Source organism: Lagenorhynchus albirostris, chromosome 20 (assembly GCF_949774975.1).
Source record: "Lagenorhynchus albirostris chromosome 20, mLagAlb1.1, whole genome shotgun sequence".
NCBI classification, from domain to species: Eukaryota; Metazoa; Chordata; class Mammalia; order Artiodactyla; family Delphinidae; genus Lagenorhynchus; species Lagenorhynchus albirostris.
In genome coordinates, this window is record NC_083114.1 from 31,365,003 (window position 1) to 31,385,517 (window position 20,515).

General features: G+C 38.3%; 2 protein-coding genes across 11 annotated transcripts in view; one reads left to right on the forward strand and one right to left on the reverse strand.

Annotated features, from left to right (window-relative positions):
- Window positions 1-20,515, forward strand: part of RPS6KB1 (ribosomal protein S6 kinase B1) — a 39,339-nt gene that overhangs the window by 11,265 nt on the left and 7,559 nt on the right. For 4 of the 6 annotated variants that reach the window (XM_060135106.1, XM_060135105.1, XM_060135108.1 and 1 more), the window contains 9 exons: window positions 8,552-8,699; window positions 10,769-10,826; window positions 12,280-12,380; window positions 14,772-14,862; window positions 15,046-15,136; window positions 15,652-15,759; window positions 16,061-16,123; window positions 16,315-16,392; window positions 19,676-19,783. In XM_060135106.1, coding sequence (XP_059991089.1) covers window positions 8,552-8,699; window positions 10,769-10,826; window positions 12,280-12,380; window positions 14,772-14,862; window positions 15,046-15,136; window positions 15,652-15,759; window positions 16,061-16,123; window positions 16,315-16,392; window positions 19,676-19,783 — 846 coding nt within the window. Of the gene's footprint in view, window positions 1-8,551; window positions 8,700-10,768; window positions 10,827-11,022; window positions 11,096-12,279; window positions 12,381-14,771; window positions 14,863-15,045; window positions 15,137-15,651; window positions 15,760-16,060; window positions 16,124-16,314; window positions 16,393-19,675; window positions 19,784-20,515 lie in introns of those variants that run through there. The other 2 variants (XR_009537691.1, XR_009537692.1) reach the window with 2 other exon arrangements.
- RNFT1 (ring finger protein, transmembrane 1) overlaps window positions 6,867-20,515 on the reverse strand; it is a 34,662-nt gene continuing 21,013 nt past the window's right edge. Inside the window, exons 9-10 of one of the 5 annotated variants that reach the window (XM_060135116.1) lie at window positions 9,170-9,263; window positions 8,133-8,265 (exon numbers count right to left, since the gene is read on the reverse strand). In XM_060135116.1, coding sequence (XP_059991099.1) covers window positions 9,192-9,263 — 72 coding nt within the window. In that variant the 3' untranslated portion in view covers window positions 8,133-8,265; window positions 9,170-9,191. The other 4 variants (XM_060135113.1, XM_060135115.1, XM_060135114.1 and 1 more) reach the window with 4 other exon arrangements.

Consider the following 20,515-nt stretch of genomic DNA (forward strand, 5'->3'; position numbering starts at 1 on the left):
ACTTTCTGAGAGTTTTCTAGAAATTAATTTTCTAATCATTTTACAGATTTTTTTTTTTTGGCTGTGCCATGCAGCTTGTGGGATCTGAGTTCCCAGACCAGGGATCGAACGTGGGTCCCTGCCAATGCAAGCACGGAGTCTTAACCACTGGACTGCCAGGGAATTCCCTTACTGATTTTTTGTTTTTTAAGCTATCATATTTGTGGTTCCCCAAAGCTCTTTTTGTTTTTTCTTTTCATAGCAACCTATTTTGTAAGTACAGTATCTTCTTTTATTCCTCAGAGGGTTTTAATTATAAATTCTTTGAAATGTTCTTTTGTTCCATGCATGTGTCTCTTTTCTAAGTTCCTGTTTTCTTTGACTTTGATTTAGTGGTTTTTTGTCATGTCAGAGGCCTTCTTTAGATGGCTGGTGTCCTTTAAGAGTGGAACTCTGAAAAGCTGATCAGAAGTTATAGGTGTGTCGGCTTCTCTGTAGCGCAGTCATGAGATTAGCTGGCAGTTGACTAAGAACTTCCACATATCAGTGTCTGAAGGTCTTTCTTCTGGTATGGATCAGTGGGTACTGAGAAAGATCCTCTATTCTCTTGCCTAGAAAAAGCATTTTGGAGCTGGATGACAGAGAGGAGATGGAGATCTCACCTTTCAACACCAGATTTTCACTGAAGTCACTTTTTTTATTTGTTTTGTTTTTAATTTTATTGAAGTATAGTTGATTTACAATGTTATGTTAATTTCTGCTGTACAGCAGTGATTGTAGCACATATATATATTCTTTCTCATCCATTATTGTTTCTCACAGGATATTTATTAGAGTTCCCTGTGCTATACAGTAGGACCTTGTTGTTTATCCATCCTGTATATACTCGTTTGTATCTGCTAATCCCAAACTGCCAAATCATCCCTCCCGCACTGCCCCCCTTGGCAACCACAAGTCTGTTCTCTATGTCTGTGAGTCTTTTTCTGTTTCATAGATAAGTTTATTTGTGTCATATCTTAGATTCCACATACAAGTGATATCATATGGTGTTTGTCTTTGTCTGACTTACTTCGCTTAGTATGATAATATCTAGGTCATCCATGTTGCTGCAAATAGCATTATTTTATTCTTTTTTATGGCTGAGTAATGAAGTCACGTTTTTACTTTAGCACTGTACTCTGTGTCTGATCCTTCACTCTTTTTTTTTTTTTTCTGGACACTACATCACTCTAAGAGGTAGTTCCCTGGCTGGTTAGTGTGGGGATGGGAATCTTGTTGGTCTATCTGTTCCTTATAGAGATTTTCAGATAATCTCCCTGTTTTCAGTCCTCCATCTTCTGCCTTCTGCAGTCCCTAATGATTCCAGTTTTTTTCCTTTCTTTCCTTTTATTTTTGCTTCTAATGTTTGAACCCTGCTAGGGTTCTGTAGATGGATTCAACTTCTTTTGTTATGCCTCTTTGCAGGCATTTAGGTTTGATCATACACCAGTATACTAAGTCATGCACTATCGCTTTATCCCCATTCTGTCTTCACCTTTTGAGATGTGGAGTTACACGTGTTTCTTAGTTTTATTGAAGATGGATTATGTATGTTTGGTTTCTTGTTCTTTTTGTTTGGGATTGATTTCTGAAAAGAGCTCACTGTCTTAAAACAAATCTTAGTAGAAAACTATTATTAAAAGACAATCAAAATGACTTTTTAAAAAAATTATAGCGTTTGTAATATTTTGGTCCTATCTTCTTCCTGATTTTTACTTAAGTGGTACAAATGATTTCCTAATTTAATTTAATTTTTTTTTTTTTTTTTGGCTGCGTTGGGTCTTCATCGCTGCATGCAGGCTTTCTCTACTTGTGGCAAGCGAGGGCTACTCTTCGCTGCGGTCCACAGGCTTCTCGTTATGGTGGCTTCTGTTGTTGCGGAGCATGGGCTCTAGGGCACGTGGGCGTCAGTAGTTGTGGCATGCAGGGTCAGTAGTTGTGGCACACAGGCTCAGTAATTGTGGCTCACAGGCTGTAGAGCGCAGGCTCAGTACTTGTGGTGCACAGGCTTAGATGCTCTGCAGCATGTGGGATCTTCCCGGCCCAGGGATCGAACCCATGTCCCCTGCATTGGCAGGCGGATTCTTAACCACTGCGCCACCAGAGAAGTCCCAACTTCCTAATTTAAAAGCTGAGGAACAAATACTATGACCACAACATTATTGGTGATTGTCTTAAAGAAGCAATTTAGGTATTCTCAACTTCAGTTTCTATATCAGTAAGCTGGAATTAATCTGCTATCTGGCTTTTCCATTTGGAATAATTTGAGATTAATGATTTTTTATCTGTAAAATATGTTAAGTCTAAAATTAAAGACAGTATAATAATGCTTGTTCTAGAAATGTTGACAGAAGTACTGGTCAAGATTCTTAGAATAATCCATTCCTTTTGATATGTTGCTTATACATGCCTGATAATCAGGGCTGAGCAAAAAATTGTCATAATTATATCTTTTTTTAAAATTAGTTAATTAATTTTTGGCTGTGTTGGGTCTTCATTGCTGCATGTGGGTTTCTCTAGTTGTGGCGAGCGGGGGCTGCTCTTCGTTGTGGTGCGTGGGCTTCTCATTGCCGTGATTTCTCTTGCTAGGGAGCACGGGCTCTAGGTGCGTGGGCTTCAGTAGTTGTGGCTCATGAGCTCAGTAGTTGTGGCTCTCGAGCTCTAGAGCGCAGGCTCAGTCATTGTGACACACGGACTTAGTTGCTCCACCGCACGTGGGATCTTCCCGGACCGGGGCTTGAGCCCGTGTCCCCTGCATTGGCAGGTGGATTCTTAACCACTGTGCCACCAGGGAAGTCCCCATAATTATATCTTAAGTGAAGTATGTTTCTGGCACTGGTATCTTTAATGGAAAGAAGAGGGTGGTATCTTTAATGGAAAGAAGAGGGTGTTGGGTTTTTTTTTTTATACTGATGGTGAGTGGGCGTGGTATATTGGGAAATCCATACACCTAATTACTTCTAATTGTCAGGCTTCCTTTTTGTGCCCAGGCATCTAAAACCTAACTTGCTTGCCTCTCCTTTTGCTTAGTTACCATTCCTTCCCACTGTTGGTTTTTGGTTTCCCCAAGCCTGCCTAGGTTCTTTCCTTGAGCAAAGAGCACTGTCTCATTCTTTCCTTGCTGTTCCTGAAAACAAGCTTACAGCAGAAAATAATGAAAGTGAAAAGGTTGCTAGGGTTAGGTCCAAGGTTTTAATTTCTAAATTGCTAGGTAAGATGACTGCGTACTCCCATTGAGTTTCTTCTTTTGATTTTGTTATCCTTAAAGCAGAGTACTAACCCTCTTGACCTGAGTATGGGTAAGAATATACCTCTTTCTAGCCTTAAAGATGAAATCAGAATAAACCAGATGTCCCCTTGTCTTAAATGAGTTGCTTACATCTGGACAATCTGTCTGGATTTAGCACTTCTGGGATTGTTTACTCATTATGAGAATGGTCCCATTTGGGTACTTGTTCATGGTGGAAAGTTGAGGAAAAGACTATTTCCAACAACTATCTCTCTACCCTACCAGTTGCAACAAAAATGTACTCTGGAAGCAAAATACTATTGCCCATGGCATTAGTTCAGCTCACACTGTAAATTTTCGAACCTTTGGCCAAAGGCTTGTAACTCACAGATTGGTCATTCTTCTTTCATTCCTTCTTTTATTGAACCAACTGAGACTCTCCAGTGTGCCAGGCATTTTGCTAGACATTAGGATTTAGCACTTGAGACAAATGTAGTCTCTGCCTCTCGCTCTGCTCACTGTGTAATTCAAGGGAAGAACTGATAAGCTTAGCCTTGCAATTTCTCCTCTACTCTGGTCAAAACCTTTTCTACTTTGAGGTTTAAGCCTATACTGCTTTCTTATCTTTTATCAGTCTTTTTTCCCCCACTCCCAAGTCTTATTGCCCTGGTGTCTTCCATGTCCTTGTACTAAATAAGTAATCAATTGCTTAGCCTTCTAATTTCTTGTTGATCCCAACTCGTCAGCATTCACCTCCATTCCACTTCACCAGCCCCCATAGCTGTGTCCTCCACCCCTGAAACACTGGACTATAATAGAGCAGTAACATTCTCACTTATTTATTCCCACAATGCCTGGTCTTTGGCCCTAAGCCTTTTTAGTGCTTTGATCTTTCTGTTTTTTCTTCAAGTTCTTAGCCCCGTTCTAATTTCAGTTTATTCCTAATCTAGCCTAATCAACATGATCTGCCACTTCAGTCACCTGCTATCCCATTGACCTTATGTTCAGGAAAGTTCTAATTTAATCAGTTTATTTGTTAATGCTCCTTTATTCCTGTATCTCAGTTACTGAACATCATTGGCAGAAATCACAGAAACTTTTAAATGGCTACTGGGACAAATTCATAGTCCCAAACTCATGTGGACACTTAGAACTCACCAAATGTCCCTAGACAACTCCTTCCATTCTCTACAACTATTAGAGCCTATACTATCAGTCCCACTATTCTTTTTTAGCAGACTGCCTCTCTTTCTATTTGAGGCTGTCAGATCTGATTCCCTTCAACTTCCTGTTCTAATCCTTGTCCCCAGTACCATATTGTCTACATTTTCACCTGTCTTTACTTCCCTCTCTCCAGGCTTAGTGGGAGATGTGTTCCTCCTTCTTTCCAAGGCTAAACACTCTCTTTATGTTTTGGATCCCATCACTTTCTGCCTGTTCAGGGTCTTTATCACTTCTGCCTCTTTTTTCCATCCTCTATCCTAACTTTTTTCTTTATATAAATATATTCATGTCTTTGCCATATTTAGAAAACAAATCCTTTCTTCACTCGAGGTCTATGGTAGCTTCCAGTCTCTGCCTTTCATAGCTGAATTTCTTGAGAAGTCATGTTTTATTATTTTTTTCACTCACTATATTTTGACTTCACAACTCTATTCTTTTGATGAAATGCTTGTCCCTTACATCACCAGTGATCTCCTAATTGCTGAATCCAGTCGTCTTTACTTAACTCATCCTTAATTTACCTCTCTGTTATATTGAAGCTATTGACCACAGCATTTTGAAACTCCGCTCCCTTGACTTCTATGATTCTTCTTTACTATTTCTTCATCTTCTCTTCTTGGCCTCTTCTCAGACTTTCTCAAAATTATTTATTTAAAAAATTTAAACCTTCTGAACAGTTAAAAAATAATGCATCTTTGAAATTTTTCAAACTTCCCAAAGAGTTACAAGAATAGTACAGTGATAACCAATTGTTAAGTTTGCCATATTTTCTTTGTCTGCCCCTCCCTCAGTTTCTCCTCTCTCAGTATGTATGTGTGTGTATATTCAAAGTTTTAATTTTTTTGGTATACAATTTGAAAGTTATTTGTAGACATGGCACTTCACCCTTAAATTCTTTAGTATGTATCTCTTAAGAATAAGGGCATTACATACATAACTACAGTGTAATTGTCACATTTGGGAAATTTAACATTGATATACTATACTGTTTTCTAATACATCGTCCATACTCAGACTTCCCCAGTTGTGTCAGTAATCTCCTTTATATCTATTTTGTTTTGTTTTTAACATCCAGGATTTAATCAAGGATCACACATTGCATTGAGTAGTCCTGTGTCTTTAGTTTCCTTTACTGTAGAGTACTGTGTCTTTAGTTTCTTTTACTTTAGTTTCCTTTACTTTTTTGTCATTCGTGACATTGACATTTTTTGAAGACTCTGGGCCAGTTGTTTTGCAGAGTATCCCTAATTTGGATATGGTTCATTGTTTCCTCATGAAAACACTTAAATTTTAAATTTAGGTTAAATGCTTTCTGCAGGAATATTTTACAGGAGCATTGTGTTCTCAGTGCATGGGCTCAGGAAGCACATAATGTTGGTCTGTCTCATTATTTGGTGAGACTGAGTTTGATCACTTTGTTAAGGTGGTGTCCACCAAACTTTCCGTTCTACCGATACCTTTTTCCCTCTGTAATTAAAAAGTATCTATGGAATGAAAGTTAGAGATTGTGTTAATATTCTGTCCTAATAATCTTCTACACCCAATGGTTTTATTATCCATTGTCTCTTAGCCAAATCAAATAATACTCTGGTGATTATAAAATGGAGACTTTTCTATTTTTATCATTTTTTTCTATATTGTCATTCTTCTGTAAAGAAGAGCTTTTCATACTTGCTTTTTTAAATTTAATTTTTTTAACTAGTATGGACATTTTTTTCAGTGTGTTATCCATTTCTTTCATTATTCAAATTTTGGTCCACAAATTTTCCCAGGTTTTGCTAGAGAGAGCTCCATTAAGATGGCTTCTGTGTCCTTTTAACATATCCCTGTTAGTTTTTGAGTAGTTCCTTACTTTCTGCATAATAGCGTGCTCCAGGTTTACCTTGCATTTCCCCTGACCCTGGCCTAGAACCGTCTTATTCTCCATGGAACGCTGTTTTTTTTGCTAGAGAAACCAAGATCTGGGTGCCAAGCTATACTTTTTGCTACTGAAGTCTCATTGTTCCTGGCTCTTTCAGTACACAGAGCTAGGAAGTTTTGTTTTTGTTTTAAATCATGGCTACATATTGATATTCCTAATTTCAGTCCAATTCCGTAGGGTTCTTCTTTCCTCGGCCTACATTTGCATCTCTTTTTCCACAGTGAGAGAAGCCTGGTAACAACATCAGTACATTTACTCATTTGCTTAGTTGTACAATGCGTGCATAATAGTTTGAGAATTATAATACCAATACTATGAGGAGCTATAAACCTACTAAGTGTGGTTTAAGATTTTTTGGCAATTTTTTTTATGCTTACATATATGTCACTAAGAATGTTCAATGTAAAGTTATTTAAATATCTTCTTTTTCCTTTTGTGGTAAAATTATCAAAGTAATAGTCAATTAAATTTATGTATTTCTGTTGTATTCAATTTTATTTCCCTCCCCCATCCAGATTTAATTTTATTTTTGAAATGTATAAAACATTAACATGGTTCAGAATTTAATAATCACAATAATGATATTTGATTTAGGTAAGAAAAGAAATGAATGATAAAACCCTTCAGGTTTTACTCAGAGGTCCCATTCCCTTTCCTGCCTTTCCACTATCATTAGCTTTTTTTTTTTTTTTTTAGATAGGTTTCTTGTTGGGATGTTTTATGTTATTGTTATTTTTTTGGACACGCCACATGGCATGCGGGATCTTAGTTCCCCAACCAGGGATCGGACCTGGGCCCTTGTCAGTGATAGTGCCGAGTCCTAACCACTGGACCGCCAGGGAATTCCCTGTATCATTAGCTTTTGGCTTAATTTAGGTGTGCTCATTATTGCAGATATAAGCATGTACCTATTATATATATTCTTATTTCCACTGTTACACAAAAGGTAGCATACTGTGTTACTGCTGTGCCATATATGCTCTTTTGCACCTTGCTTTCAGAGATGTTCCTCATTCTTTTTACAGTTTTCTTACACAGGGTTTTCATGCAGTATCCTATGCATGGGCATTTAGGTTGTTTCTAATGTTTCACTTTTACAAATAATATTGCAACTAATGGCCACGTATATACGCTTTTTCACGTTACTAGAGGTGTACAAGAACTTAGAATTTAAGACTTAGCGTGTCCAAAGCAATATATCATTTTCCCAAAACTTTTTTCTTTGTTTCCATTTCCTGTTATTGAATGACACCATTACTTACACAGAAACCATGGTATCATCATTTATTCTCATATCTCCTTAGTCAGCGAGTGCTAATGATGCACTTTTACCCTTTTTTTCCCCACCTTCATTTTCTTAGTTACAGGTTTTACTTCTTGCTTAGTTTACTAGCCTTCTAACTGGTGTCATTTCTTCCCTAAAACTTCACACTGCTACTAGAACTGTCTTTCTTAAAGCCAAAGGTTATTCATTTACCTTACCTCAGCATTTCTCCTCTGCCTCTAAAATAAGATTCAAATGCCTTTGCCTAGATGCCCAGGCCTTCCATTTCCTATATGTCCAGGCCTAATACATGTCCTAACCACTTCTAACCATACTGAACTACTTTTAGATCCTCAAGACGTGTCCCGTCCTGTCAAGCCTCTTTTGCACTGGGAATGCCTTTTTTTTTAATACCCTCTACATTTCATCTTAATAACTTTTTATGATACAGCTTAGGTATCTCCACGTCCAGGAAGACTTCTTGCCAGGTCAGATGTAGTTCCCATGGCACCTTGTGCTTAGCTCCATTGACTCATCTCTCTTCCCTGAGACTTTGGGCTCCTGTGGGCTAGAGACTCCTTCTGTTGGTTCTGCTTTCTTGTTAAGAGCCTATAAAATAGTAGACATTCAACAGTTAGTGAATATATGAATAAATTTGATCTGTTTGCATTAAAACAGATTATTTAGGTTTTCATTTACATGTTTACTACAAAAAATCCAAACAGTGCAGATGTATATAAGAAGTGAATGTCTTCCATTACCCCATCTCAGTCTCCAGTGGGAACTATGATTAATAGTTTAATGTTGGCAAGAAAAGCACAAAATAGATTATCCAGTTACTATAGGATAAAAATGTCTACTACTTTGTTCTTATAGATCATCTCTTTTCCTTTAGGCAATGATAGTAAGAAATGCTAAAGATACAGCTCATACAAAAGCAGAACGGAATATTCTGGAGGAAGTAAAGCATCCCTTCATTGTGGATTTAATTTATGCCTTTCAGACTGGTGGAAAACTCTACCTCATCCTTGAGTATCTCAGCGGTCAGTACACAGCTTGGTGTAATTATTTGCATTAGCTCCAGAAACTTGGTCAAAACATTATTTTCCAATAGAAAAATGCTTTTTCCCAATGTGACCAAATAGTTCCTAAAATTGACAAATACATTGACATAAGGAATTCAGATGTGACGAAATGTTTCTTTTTGCAGACAAATGTGAAGGAAACTTTAAAGGTTAAGTCTTTTTCCCCATCTGTAATATTTTATCTTAATCCCATTGTAATCAATTAAAAGAGCAAACAGCTAATTGATAGCCATCAAATTGACTACACTTGGGTAAGATAATATAATTCAAATAAACCACTGATTTATTTTTTTGTAAACTGACATGGAAAACTTAGAGTGTTGTTTAAGGTAATGAGTATTTTTGGTATTGCATCTTTAAACAGAAGAGTTTTTTGTTTAATGTAGTCTTATTGATAGATTTTGCAGTTTACATTGGAAATCACCCACCTTTTCCAGGGCTTACCCCCTCCTAGGAATTTGTGGTACCCCATAGCATTTCAAGATCACAGGTATCTATTTCCAGCAAACACACTTGAGTTTTCTGAAAAACAGATTGCACAAGAGCCTGTAACATGGAACAGAAAGTTGCAGAATTTAGTCACTTTTTTGTGACGGTTGTTTTTTTCTTGTACCTTTATTTTAACATAGTTTCAGATTTCCGCAAAAAAGTTCTAAGAACAGGACAAAGAATTCCCAAGTACTCTTCACCTAGATTCCCCAAGTGTTATCATTTTACCGCATTGTTTTGTTTCATCATTCTCTTTCTCTCCCTCTCTGTATATGTACGTGTGTGTATATAGATGTGTATATACACACACATATGTGTATATATGTTCATAATTTTTTTCCTGAACTCTTTAAGGGAGTGTCACAGACATGATTTCCCTTTACCCCTAAATACTTCAATGTATATTTTTCTGAAATTAAAGACAGTATCTTACATAACTGTACTAAAATTATCAAAATAGGAAATTAACATTAATACAATAATCTCTCTCAGTTTCCTTTAATCTGGAACAGTTCCTCAGTCTTTCTTTGTCTTTCATGACCTTGACATTTTTGAAAAGTACAGTTTAGTTACTTTGTAGAATGTATCAGTTTGGGCTTATATGGTGTTTCCTCAGGATTAGATTCAGGTTATGCATTTTGGGGAGGACCATCGAAGTGGCATTGTATCCTTCTCTGTGTATCAGAGCAAGAGGTACATGATATTTGTATCTTTGTTCCATTACTGTTGACGTTAACTTTGATCATATGTATAAGGTGATGTCTGCCAGTTTTTTTTTTCTGGTGAAATTTTCCTTTTGTAATTAGTAAGTATCTTGAGGAGATACTTTGAAATTATTTAAATATCTCATCTTTCATCAAACTTTCACATACAGTTTTAGCATCCATTCTTGCCTGAAACAATTAACTATGATGATTGCCAAGTGATTTTTCTTACTCCATCATGGCTTCTTCATTTATTATTTGGCATTCTGCTGTAACGAAGAGCTTTCCATTTATCTATTCACTGATTTACATCATTGTGGACTCATGGATTCTAAGATTTTTCAGTAGGATATCACACTTTATTATCATTGTTTATTTTGATATTCAAACAGTGCCATACTATTTACAAGGACATTGCCAAATTCATGCAGTTTAAGAGTTGTAAAAATGTGGAATATGGGCATTCACTAATTTGCAAGGATGGTTTAATTACATACTAACATTTTTCTAAATGCCGGTAAAATGTTAGAGAAGCTTTAATCAAGATTTTTTTTTTAACCGCAGGTCTGGAATCTGTAAATATTTTGAAGTTTATAGATGTAAAACCTAGAATTCCAAAACTTGTATATTTCACATAAGAATAAGAACACTGCTAAAAATGGAATACTGAGGACTTAGTTTTAAACCTGTAATGTTTAGGATCTGTTTTTTATTTTTAAAGGGTTGATGTCTTTTAATTATGGCTAAAAGGAAAGCACAAACCCTCTCATTAGAATGGATTGTTGGAAAAAAAAAGATTGCTTTGTTTCTAATGTCTTTTTCTTTTCTTTACAGGAGGAGAATTATTTATGCAGTTAGAAAGAGAAGGAATATTTATGGAAGACACAGCCTGGTAAGTGAAATTTTTGTGGTTGTATGGATTCAGGTAATAATTCATATAATTAAAAGCAAAGTCCTGTTCCCACTGTGGGCAGCCAGATGATTCAGTAAATTGTTCTGGAGCCAGTTGGTCACTCAGGACTCTAAGAGGGAGAAGCAGCTTTGGGACTTGGCAGCCATTGGAGGTCACATCATTCCTTTGCCTCCAGGCTTTGGGTGGAACGTTCTTCACACCAGTTCCTAACAGAACCATTCTCACTGGGGCTTTCTTTCCTTGAATTGGTAAGCTGCCTGCCTTGGCCCTGGGTGAATGTGGTTTTCCAGTAAAACTTTATGTGTGGAGCAATGGAAAGTATCAGAAATCATCTCCTCTTTTTTTGTAGACTTTCCAGTTCCCAAGGTGCAGTCTTAGGGAGGTGATAAGCCTGCACATATCATCTGTGGATTGATTCAATGGCCAGGATGGGATCTACCCTCATATTTCTTAAGATGGCATCTGCTTCAAATTAAAAATATACACACCCTTTTGTGAGATGACAGTATTGGGTAACAATAAATCAGTTTATCCTACACATTAATTGAATAGAAAACACTTAAATGTTTTTTCTACCTTAATTACCAAACTGCATTCCATTGTTTAATTTCAGGCCTTTTCTAACACAGAAGCTGCATTTAAGAGCCTTAGGGATGAAGTGCCCTTTTTGGAGGAGGCTCTCTGAGCCATGTTGGAGGCTGTGTTTGTGGTCCTGCTGGCTGTGAAACTGCCTCAGTCCTCTAGGACACACCCTCTCCATCCTGGAGTAATCTGCAGGATTGCAACATTGTTATGCAGCCAGTATTGCAGTGCCTTGTGCTTTTCGAATCCAGACAGGGTTGACTCAGCCCTTTATTCTTTTGAGGTAGATAAATTTGAGTGTCACACAGTTTATAGTTGTGGGCTGGCTGGCAAGAGGGAGGGCAGATACTGTGGGCATGAGCTGTATATAAATATGCAGCTGTATTAAGTAAGGGATGCGTGGGCTTCTAAGGGTCAGGTTATAAGGTATTTTTGAAACTAAGACTTGATCTCTGAGAATAACAAAGTTCCTATTTCCTATGGGATTTAAAAATTGGGGGTGGGTGGGAGAAATTTGCTTTGATCTGAATGACTATTGGCCTAGTTCCTACATAGACAGAACAAAACACGACCAGTGACAGTTTGGCATATTCTGGACTTCTTTGCAATTTTAGCAATATGTTCTAATGATGAAATAAAACATTCTATAGTTTCACTAAATGAGTGAAACGTAAATGTCTCCATGCCTTTTGGCAGCATCCTATGCCATCTCTTTTCCCCATACCCACCCCCACTCCCACTAATTTGGTCTTTGGTGCATGTCTATTTCTTTCAAGGAATTTTGCTCCATACATAAACTGCTTTGAGTAGATTACTCTTTTTAATTTTATTAAATCACTTTTGTTTCCAGCTTTTACTTGGCAGAAATCTCCATGGCTTTGGGGCATTTACATCAAAAGGGGATCATCTACAGAGACCTGAAGCCGGAGAATATCATGCTTAATCACCAAGGTGGAGATATACTGTAAACAATTCTATAGTAAATAATCATCTTAAAATCTTCCCACACAGGTCATGGTCATTTTCAAAGCCCCATATTCATGCGTCAGTTATTATACATTGCTCCCTCAGAACTTATAGCATCATGATACTTGTACTTATGATTGATGAGATTAAAGAGAATTGAGGATAACTGGCCACAACTACCTTTTCTAGTTTAATCCTTACTCTTTATAGCTTGTCATTCTTTTGTAATCCTTACATAAAGTGTGGTGAGCCAGAAGCCAGTCCAAATACTAATTTTGGTTGGTTCCTTAAATTGGAAAGTGAATCTTAACTTTATAAATTGAGTTTTCTTTACTGATGAAATACATAAGTATTAGAAGCAATATTTTTATGGTAAATTTTATTAATGTGATAAAAAAGGAAAGGATTAGAATTGGACCAAAATATTTGATATAACTTTGGAGGTAAAATATTTAGTAGGCATCAGTTTATTCTTGCTGTCTGCAACAACAACAGACATAAAAATCAGACAGACTAATATTCTGTGCAGCTCTAGCTACAGCAAAGTGAGCCTTGATCATTGCTGCATGCTGCTACAGACAGTTCAACTTATGTGAGAGTAATCTGGGCTGGCTAGACTTGGCAATTCACTCACATCCCAAAGGAGCAACCAACCAACTCGGGTATCTGGGGGCTGGTGGCAGCTGCTGATCCTTAGATGTCTATTGAATGATGCAAGAGGTAGTTAATGGTTTTAAAATTCTTGTACAGAAAATGGTTTATGGACAACTGATGCCAGAATAAATGTTTCAGATAGTGGGGGGTTTCTTGCTTTCCTTTCTTTCCCCCCTTTTTTTTTTTTTTTTTGGAGAAATGTACTTAACCACATACGTTACGGGTATCTATGTATCTCTCTCTCCCAGTTCTGCCCCCACTGCCACAAATTCAGATTCTGATTGTGAATTCTAAGGCAAGGGATAGAATTGGGAAGTGACTAGTTAATTTCTTTGATGCATAACCTGAGTGTATCAGGTGGCTCTGTGAAAATAAAGGTCATATTTCTTCTTCTGTGTCAGAGTAAAATACATACCTACATTTGAGTTAATAGTCCATTGCCTTTTCTTTTCTCGAAATAAACTTGGAACAGTAGGGTCCCTGGGGTTGCTGAACCACTGGATAGCTAATGACAGTTCATTAAAGCTAAACTTGAACTGAGATGTTCTTTGTGTAAGGTGATGAGGTTTTTTGTTTTGTTTTTTTTTTCTTTTTTCTTTTTTCTTTTTTTACGCGGGCCTCTCACTGTTGTGGCCTCTCGCGTTGCGGAGCACAAGCTCCGGACGCGCAGGCTCAGCGGCCATGGCTCACAGGCGCAGCCGCTCCGCGGCATGTGGGATCTTCCCAGACTGGGACACGAACCCGTGTCTCCTGCATTGGCAGGCGGACTCTCAACCACTGCGCCACCAGGGAAGCCCCAAGGTGATGAGTTTTTCACTTTCTGGATCAAAGATGATGGTTCCATGCCATACAGCAATTTCATTTCTTTTTCCAAACTGCATTGGCAGAATAAGCTAACTTGTTATAGTTGACTAAGTCTATTTTAAGAACTGTCAGGTCACAGTTCATGGTGATAAAAGCTATATATTTGAAGTACAGTATCACACCTTTGTTTAACATGCAGAAGATCTTTTTTATGGTCTGTGTACGTAATCCAGACTTCATCAAGTTTTCCCAGAACTTACTTGCTCAGGATGGTAAAGGATTCTTGGTATAGGTAAAGCTAGAGCCTTAGACAAGCTGTTTTTCACCTTTTTCTCATCTTTCTTTTACCTTTACTAGATAGATTATATCATTGGCAAAGATAATTTTTTTTTAGTTTGGCTGCTTTGGGTGTTCGTTGCTGCGCACGGTCTTTCTCTAGTTGCAGCAAGCGGGGGCTACCCTTCGTTGCGGTGCACGGGCTTCTCATTGCGGTGGCTTCTATTGTTGCGGAGCATGGGCTCTAGGCACATGGGCTTCAGTAGTTGTGGCATGCGGGCTCAGTAGTTGTGGCTCGTGGGCTCTAGAGCACAGGCTCAGTAGTTGTGGTGCATGGGCTTAGTTGCTCCGCAGCATGTGGGATCTTCCCGGACCAGGGCTTGAACCCATGTCTCCTGAATTGGCAGGCGGATTCTTAACCACTGGCCACCAGGGAAGTCCCGGCAAAGATAATTTTGCCCTACCCTTAAAGGGTTATTTAGCATCCCATTTATGGATGGAACCTTGCTAGTTCTTGATGTCTCAAAAAATAAATTTAAGGCAGAAAAAGTAAAATGGAAGGATAGGTTATTGTCTTGTATGATACATTCAAATATTGCACATAGAATTCTCAGAATAACCATCTATAATCTTTCATTGTAGGTCATGTGAAACTAACAGATTTTGGACTATGCAAAGAATCTATTCATGATGGAACAGTCACACACACATTTTGTGGAACAATAGAATACATGTGAGCTGCATGTTCAAAGAAATATTACTGGTTTGGGGATAATAGCTAACTTTTACCTGGTTTAAATAATAGTGTGCTAAATTTTCTCTAGCAACACTTGGTTCTGTATATTGTTTTAAAAATTTTAATTCAGATGATAGGCAAATAGTGAATGTTTTAGGCATATTATTTTTCTCCTTGTAGGGCCCCTGAAATCTTGATGAGAAGTGGCCACAATCGTGCTGTGGATTGGTGGAGTCTGGGAGCATTAATGTATGACATGCTGACTGGAGCAGTAGGTGCACAGTTAAAAGTTGCATGTGTTATGGTCTGTGCTGAGTAGTTATTAAGTCATTACAGCAAGAGATCTTTCCTGTGCTTTTTGAAAATGTTACCAATTAAGTTATTTTTAAAAAATCTAACACTACTGATGCTTCATTAGTAGTAGTATGGGCCTCTGTACTTTTATAAATATTTTCATTTAGATGATCTATGTCATGGCCTGTGGTCCTGTGAAACAGAGGTAAAACAGATACTGCCCTTATTTTAGAAGTGGAGAAAGTGAAGCATAAAATCAAATGGCTCACCCATTATCACACCAAGTTAATGGTGGCAACACAGTTGCTTCCAGGACGTTGCTATTTTCTCTGTGCCATTGCTCAAAAACTACAGGTCTTTAGCAGGCATCCCATATCACAACATACATTTCTGATCTCTATGCGTAACTGACTAATTCAGGAAATGAATAATTCTGTTATTTAAAATTTGATTTTTTCTATGCTGATTTTTCTCACTCTCTTCTACTCTTAGCCCCCGTTCACTGGGGAGAATAGAAAGAAAACAATTGACAAAATCCTCAAATGTAAACTCAATTTGCCTCCCTACCTCACACAAGAAGCCAGAGATCTGCTTAAAAAGGTAGGGTTCTAAAATAGGCACTCAAACCATAAGCTTCAACTACTAGGATTTAAATAGATAGAACTGAATATACATTTTGACTACAGAATCATACACAGGTGTTGACAAAAAAGCCTACAGTTTTTGCAGGCAAAGGACAAATTTGTTTGTTTAAAGATTTTCTTTTTACTCCCAAACGATATTTAGAAGTAATTAATAAATCATACATTTGCAAGGCAAAATAGACATGCAAATTCTATAAAGAAAAATAATCAATTTGACTAGGTAAGGTTCATCAGTGTGTTTCTTTTCCTCCCTAAAGCTGCTGAAAAGAAATGCTGCTTCTCGTCTTGGAGCTGGTCCTGGGGACGCTGGAGAAGTTCAAGTAGGGATTGGCATGTTTGGTGGTTTGTGGGGAAGATAATGCTATTTTATGTATTTGTGAAGGTTATATGTAGTTGCTTATAAGTATAGCTTATTTTGTGATTGGTAACTTCAAATGGGCTGATTAGTCAGTCCAGTGAAGTCTGTTCCCCTTAACCTTTCTTCCTGCTCTTTTGTTTTGTTCTTCCCCAGGCTCATCCGTTCTTCAGACATATTAACTGGGAAGAACTGCTGGCTCGGAAGGTAGAGCCCCCCTTTAAACCTCTGTTGGTATGTATTCATGAAAGCATATATCTGAGGGACCTGGTACTTTTTTACAATAAGAAAATATCAGACCATTCAGAAACATTTTATATTTATTAATAGTTCAAAAACTTTGGTCTATCCTCTCTTCAGAATCTTTATTCTGTGCAGTTTTTTTTTTTAATTTATTTGGTTGCACCGGGTCTTAGTTGCAGGAGGCGGGCTCCTTAGCTGCGGCAGGCATCTCCTTAGTTGTGGCATGCGAACTCTTAGTGGGGGCATGCATGTGGGATCTAGTTCCCTGACCAGGGATCAAACCCAGGTCCTCTGCATTGGGAGTGCAGAGTCCTACCCACTGCGCCACCAGGGAAGTCCCTCTGTGCAGTCTTTTCAGGAACTACTGCCAGCAGCAATTGATGGCTATATTAACTAGTTTAAAGTTGGTTGCCTAAGATGATTAAATATCTCAAGTACTTAGGACTTTTGTGTTTATTTGCTTTGTTTTGTTTTGCTTAACCCAACCCTATTTTGAATTTGCTTTTCTATAACAAAGTATCACAAACTAGGTGGCTTAAATAGAAATTTATTATGTCACAGTTCTAGAGGCTAGAAGTTTGGGGTCAAGGTGTTGGCAGGGTTGGTTACTTCTGAAGGCTGTGAGAGACTGTTTCATGCCTTTCCCCTAGCTTTTGGTGGTTTGCTGGCAATCTTTGGCATTCCTTGGCTTGTAGGAACATCATCCTATCTCTGCCTTCATGTTCATGTGGCATTCTCCTTGTGTGTAGATCTGTGTCCACATTTTCCCTTTTTTGTAAGGACACCAGTCATATTGGGTTAGGATCCTCCCTACTCCAGTATGACCTTATCTTAACTAATTACATCTGTAATGGCCTTCATTCCAAATAAGGTCACATTCTGAGGTACTGGGGGTTAGAACTTCATTATATGACTGTTGGAGGGACATACTTCAAACCATAACAATATGCTTATGAGTAAATGAGTTAGCGTATTAGTTCTTGTCTTTTTCCCATCTCAAAATTTGAGAAAAGATAGTTTCTTTTTCTATTTCTTGAGATGATGATGGAGGAGAAGGAATAGGATAATGATGATGATTATTTGGTCCTGGAGCACAAGGTGACTTGCTTTAAAATTTCAACATATATAACTGTAAGGATAATTAACCCTCATATACCAACTATCCAGCTTCAAAAATTATTAAGTCATTTTGTTTAAATGTAAACATAACCACCGTGCTATCATCACAACTAAAAAGCTGACCGTTTCCCCAATTGTTTCTTTTTTTTCCTGTTGGTTTGTTTCAGTAAGGATTCAGTCAAGACCTATATAGTTCGGTTACTATGTCTCTTAGGTCTCTCCATCTATAGATATCCTCTCTCAATTCCTCCTTTGAGGACTTATTGAAGAAACTGGACTGTTTGTCCTGTAGGGGTCCTCACATTGATTTTGCTGATTTTAACCCCATGTTGTCCTCAGCCATGTTCATCTGTTCCTTGTATTTCTGGAAACTGGTAGTTTAGGTTTAGTTTAGATCTGATTCAGATTAAACTTTTGGTACTATATATTTTGATCAGAAGATATAATATGTACTTACATTTTTTAAAAAAATGTTAGCGGGGGCTTCCCTGGTGGCGCAGTGGTTGAGAGTCCGCCTGCCGATGCAGGGGACACGGGTTCGTGCCCCAGTCCAGGAAGATCCCACATGCTGCGGAGCAGCTGGGCCCGTGAGCCATGGCCGCTGAGCCTGTGCGTCCGCAACGGGAGAGGCCGCAACAGTGAGAGGCCTGCGTACCGCAAAAAAAAAAAAAAAAAAAAAAGTTAGTGGTCATTGATTATTGCCTATATCAGTGGTTCTCAGCCAGGGTTGATTTGGCAATGTCAGAGACAAGTTGTCACAACTTAGGGAGGAGTGCCACTGGTACTTAGGGGATAGAGGCCAGAAATGCTGCTAAACATCCTATAATGCCCAGGGCAACATCCTACAACAAGAATCATCAGGCCCAAAATGTCAGTAGAGCCAAGGTTGAGAATCTATAGCCTAGTGCCAAGATTTCATTAGGGGTTTGCAAAATTGTCTTACTCTAATACTGTTATTCATTCTTTATTAGGTGGAATTTGTTCTATAAAAAGATACTCTTATATCAGTTGTTTGGTTACCTGAGGTGCAGTTTATACAGGAAAGGCAGGATAAATGTTTCTTTCCCAGTTTGCAAAATAATGAATTAGTTCCCTAACTTCCAAAATTGGCCAATGAATTGTGATTTTTTTTTAGTATAATTATGAACTCATGCTGTTTAACATATTTGTGTTTCAATTCATTGCAGTTATTTTTATTGATGTTCAGTTTTTCCCATCTTTAGACACTGGGTGCTTCTTTGTGTAGGTTCTTGAGTTGTTTTCTTTGGACCGCGCAGCATGCGGGATCTTAGTTCCCCGACTGGGGATGGAACCTGTGCCCCCTGCAGTGGAAGCGTGGAGTCTTAACTGGACTGCCAGGGAAGTCCCGGTTGCTGGGTTCTTTTGACACAACCACATGGTCTGATGTTGTAACAGAGAGAAGAAATTAAAGAAACAGATCTGGTGGTTAGATCTGGGTGATAATATTCCTCCACAAGAAAATATACTCATGCAGAGTAGAATATTACTTTTGCTCCTTGAGAAATTTAAAGGAATGAAATAAGATATGGGAAGAAACTTCAACTAGAGCATATTACGTGCTTTGTGTTTAAACTCTGCTTCAAGTTTATTACAAATTTGCCAACTGTGCAAATTGTCTCTAAAAAGGGATTTCGCCAGTGGGCTAGCCACACTGAAGCTTTGTGAGAAGGGAAGATATTCAGATTTTTTTTTTTTTTTTTTTTTTTTTTGCGGTACGCGGGCCTCTCACTGTTGTGGCCTCTCCCGCTGCGGAGCACAGGCTCCGGATGCGCAGGCTCAGCGGCCATGGCTCGGGCCCAGCCGCTCCGCGGCATGTGGGATCTTCCCGGACCGGGGCACGAACCCATGTCCCCTGCATTGGCAGGCGGACTCTCAACCACTGCGCCACCAGGGAAGCCCCAGATTTTTAATAGGAATGATAACTGTGTACTAAAGATATAGTTTGACCTTTGGTACTTTTCACCTGTATTTATTTTTCAATCTGTGCCTGCTACGGCTATTTTGCTACTTTATTACAGTCAAACCCTGAGAAAAGAGGTCTATCTAGAGCCTTCTCTAATGTATGTAATGCATTTGATTGATATGTATAATGTAGTCTGTTCACCATTTTCTAATCATTTTGTTTTTTATAAAGCAATCTGAAGAGGATGTGAGTCAGTTTGATTCAAAGTTTACACGTCAGACACCTGTTGACAGCCCAGATGACTCAACTCTCAGTGAAAGTGCCAACCAGGTCTTTCTGGTGAGTGAAAGAATTTCTGATGTACCCATGGGAAATTTAAGTATGAGGATGTAAGAAATGCCCTTTTTTTTTTTTTTTTTTTTGCGGTATATGGGCTCCTCGTTGTTGTGGCTCTGGAACGCAGGCTCTGGAAGCGCAGGGTCTGCTGCCACGGCTCACGGGCCCAGCCGCTCCGCGGCATATGGGATCTTCCCGGACCGGGGCACGAACCCGTGTCCCCTGCATCAGCAGGCAGACTCTCAACCACTGCGCCACCAGGGAAGCCCAGAAACGCCCTTTTTAATAAGAAAATTTCAGTTTGCTTGTTTTATAGTTCATGTAGATAACCTGAGGTGCTTTTTTTTTAAAGTTATCCCCTTATAACTTGTTGATAAGTTAGAAAATTCATTTTCATAATCCAGCATTCCATTTTAGCAAGTAGAGTCAGAGTATATGATTCCTTTTTTTGAATAGCCCACTGACTTCAAATGTTTGGCTCAGCATCTTAACTGAAACCCACAGTCATAGCAGTAGGAGAAGAAGAGCTCATAGTAACTATTTTATTCCTGAAACAGCTAAAGATTTTTGTCTGTAGGGGATTTTTAACCTGTTGATTGTGAATATTTGACATCAAAATATATTGGTTCATATGTGATTGTAAGCAGATAGAAAAACAAAATTTTAGATTTTGATTAACAGAAATGATAGGTTTATATCTGATGACCATCATTGCATATTATTTGCCTAGTGCTT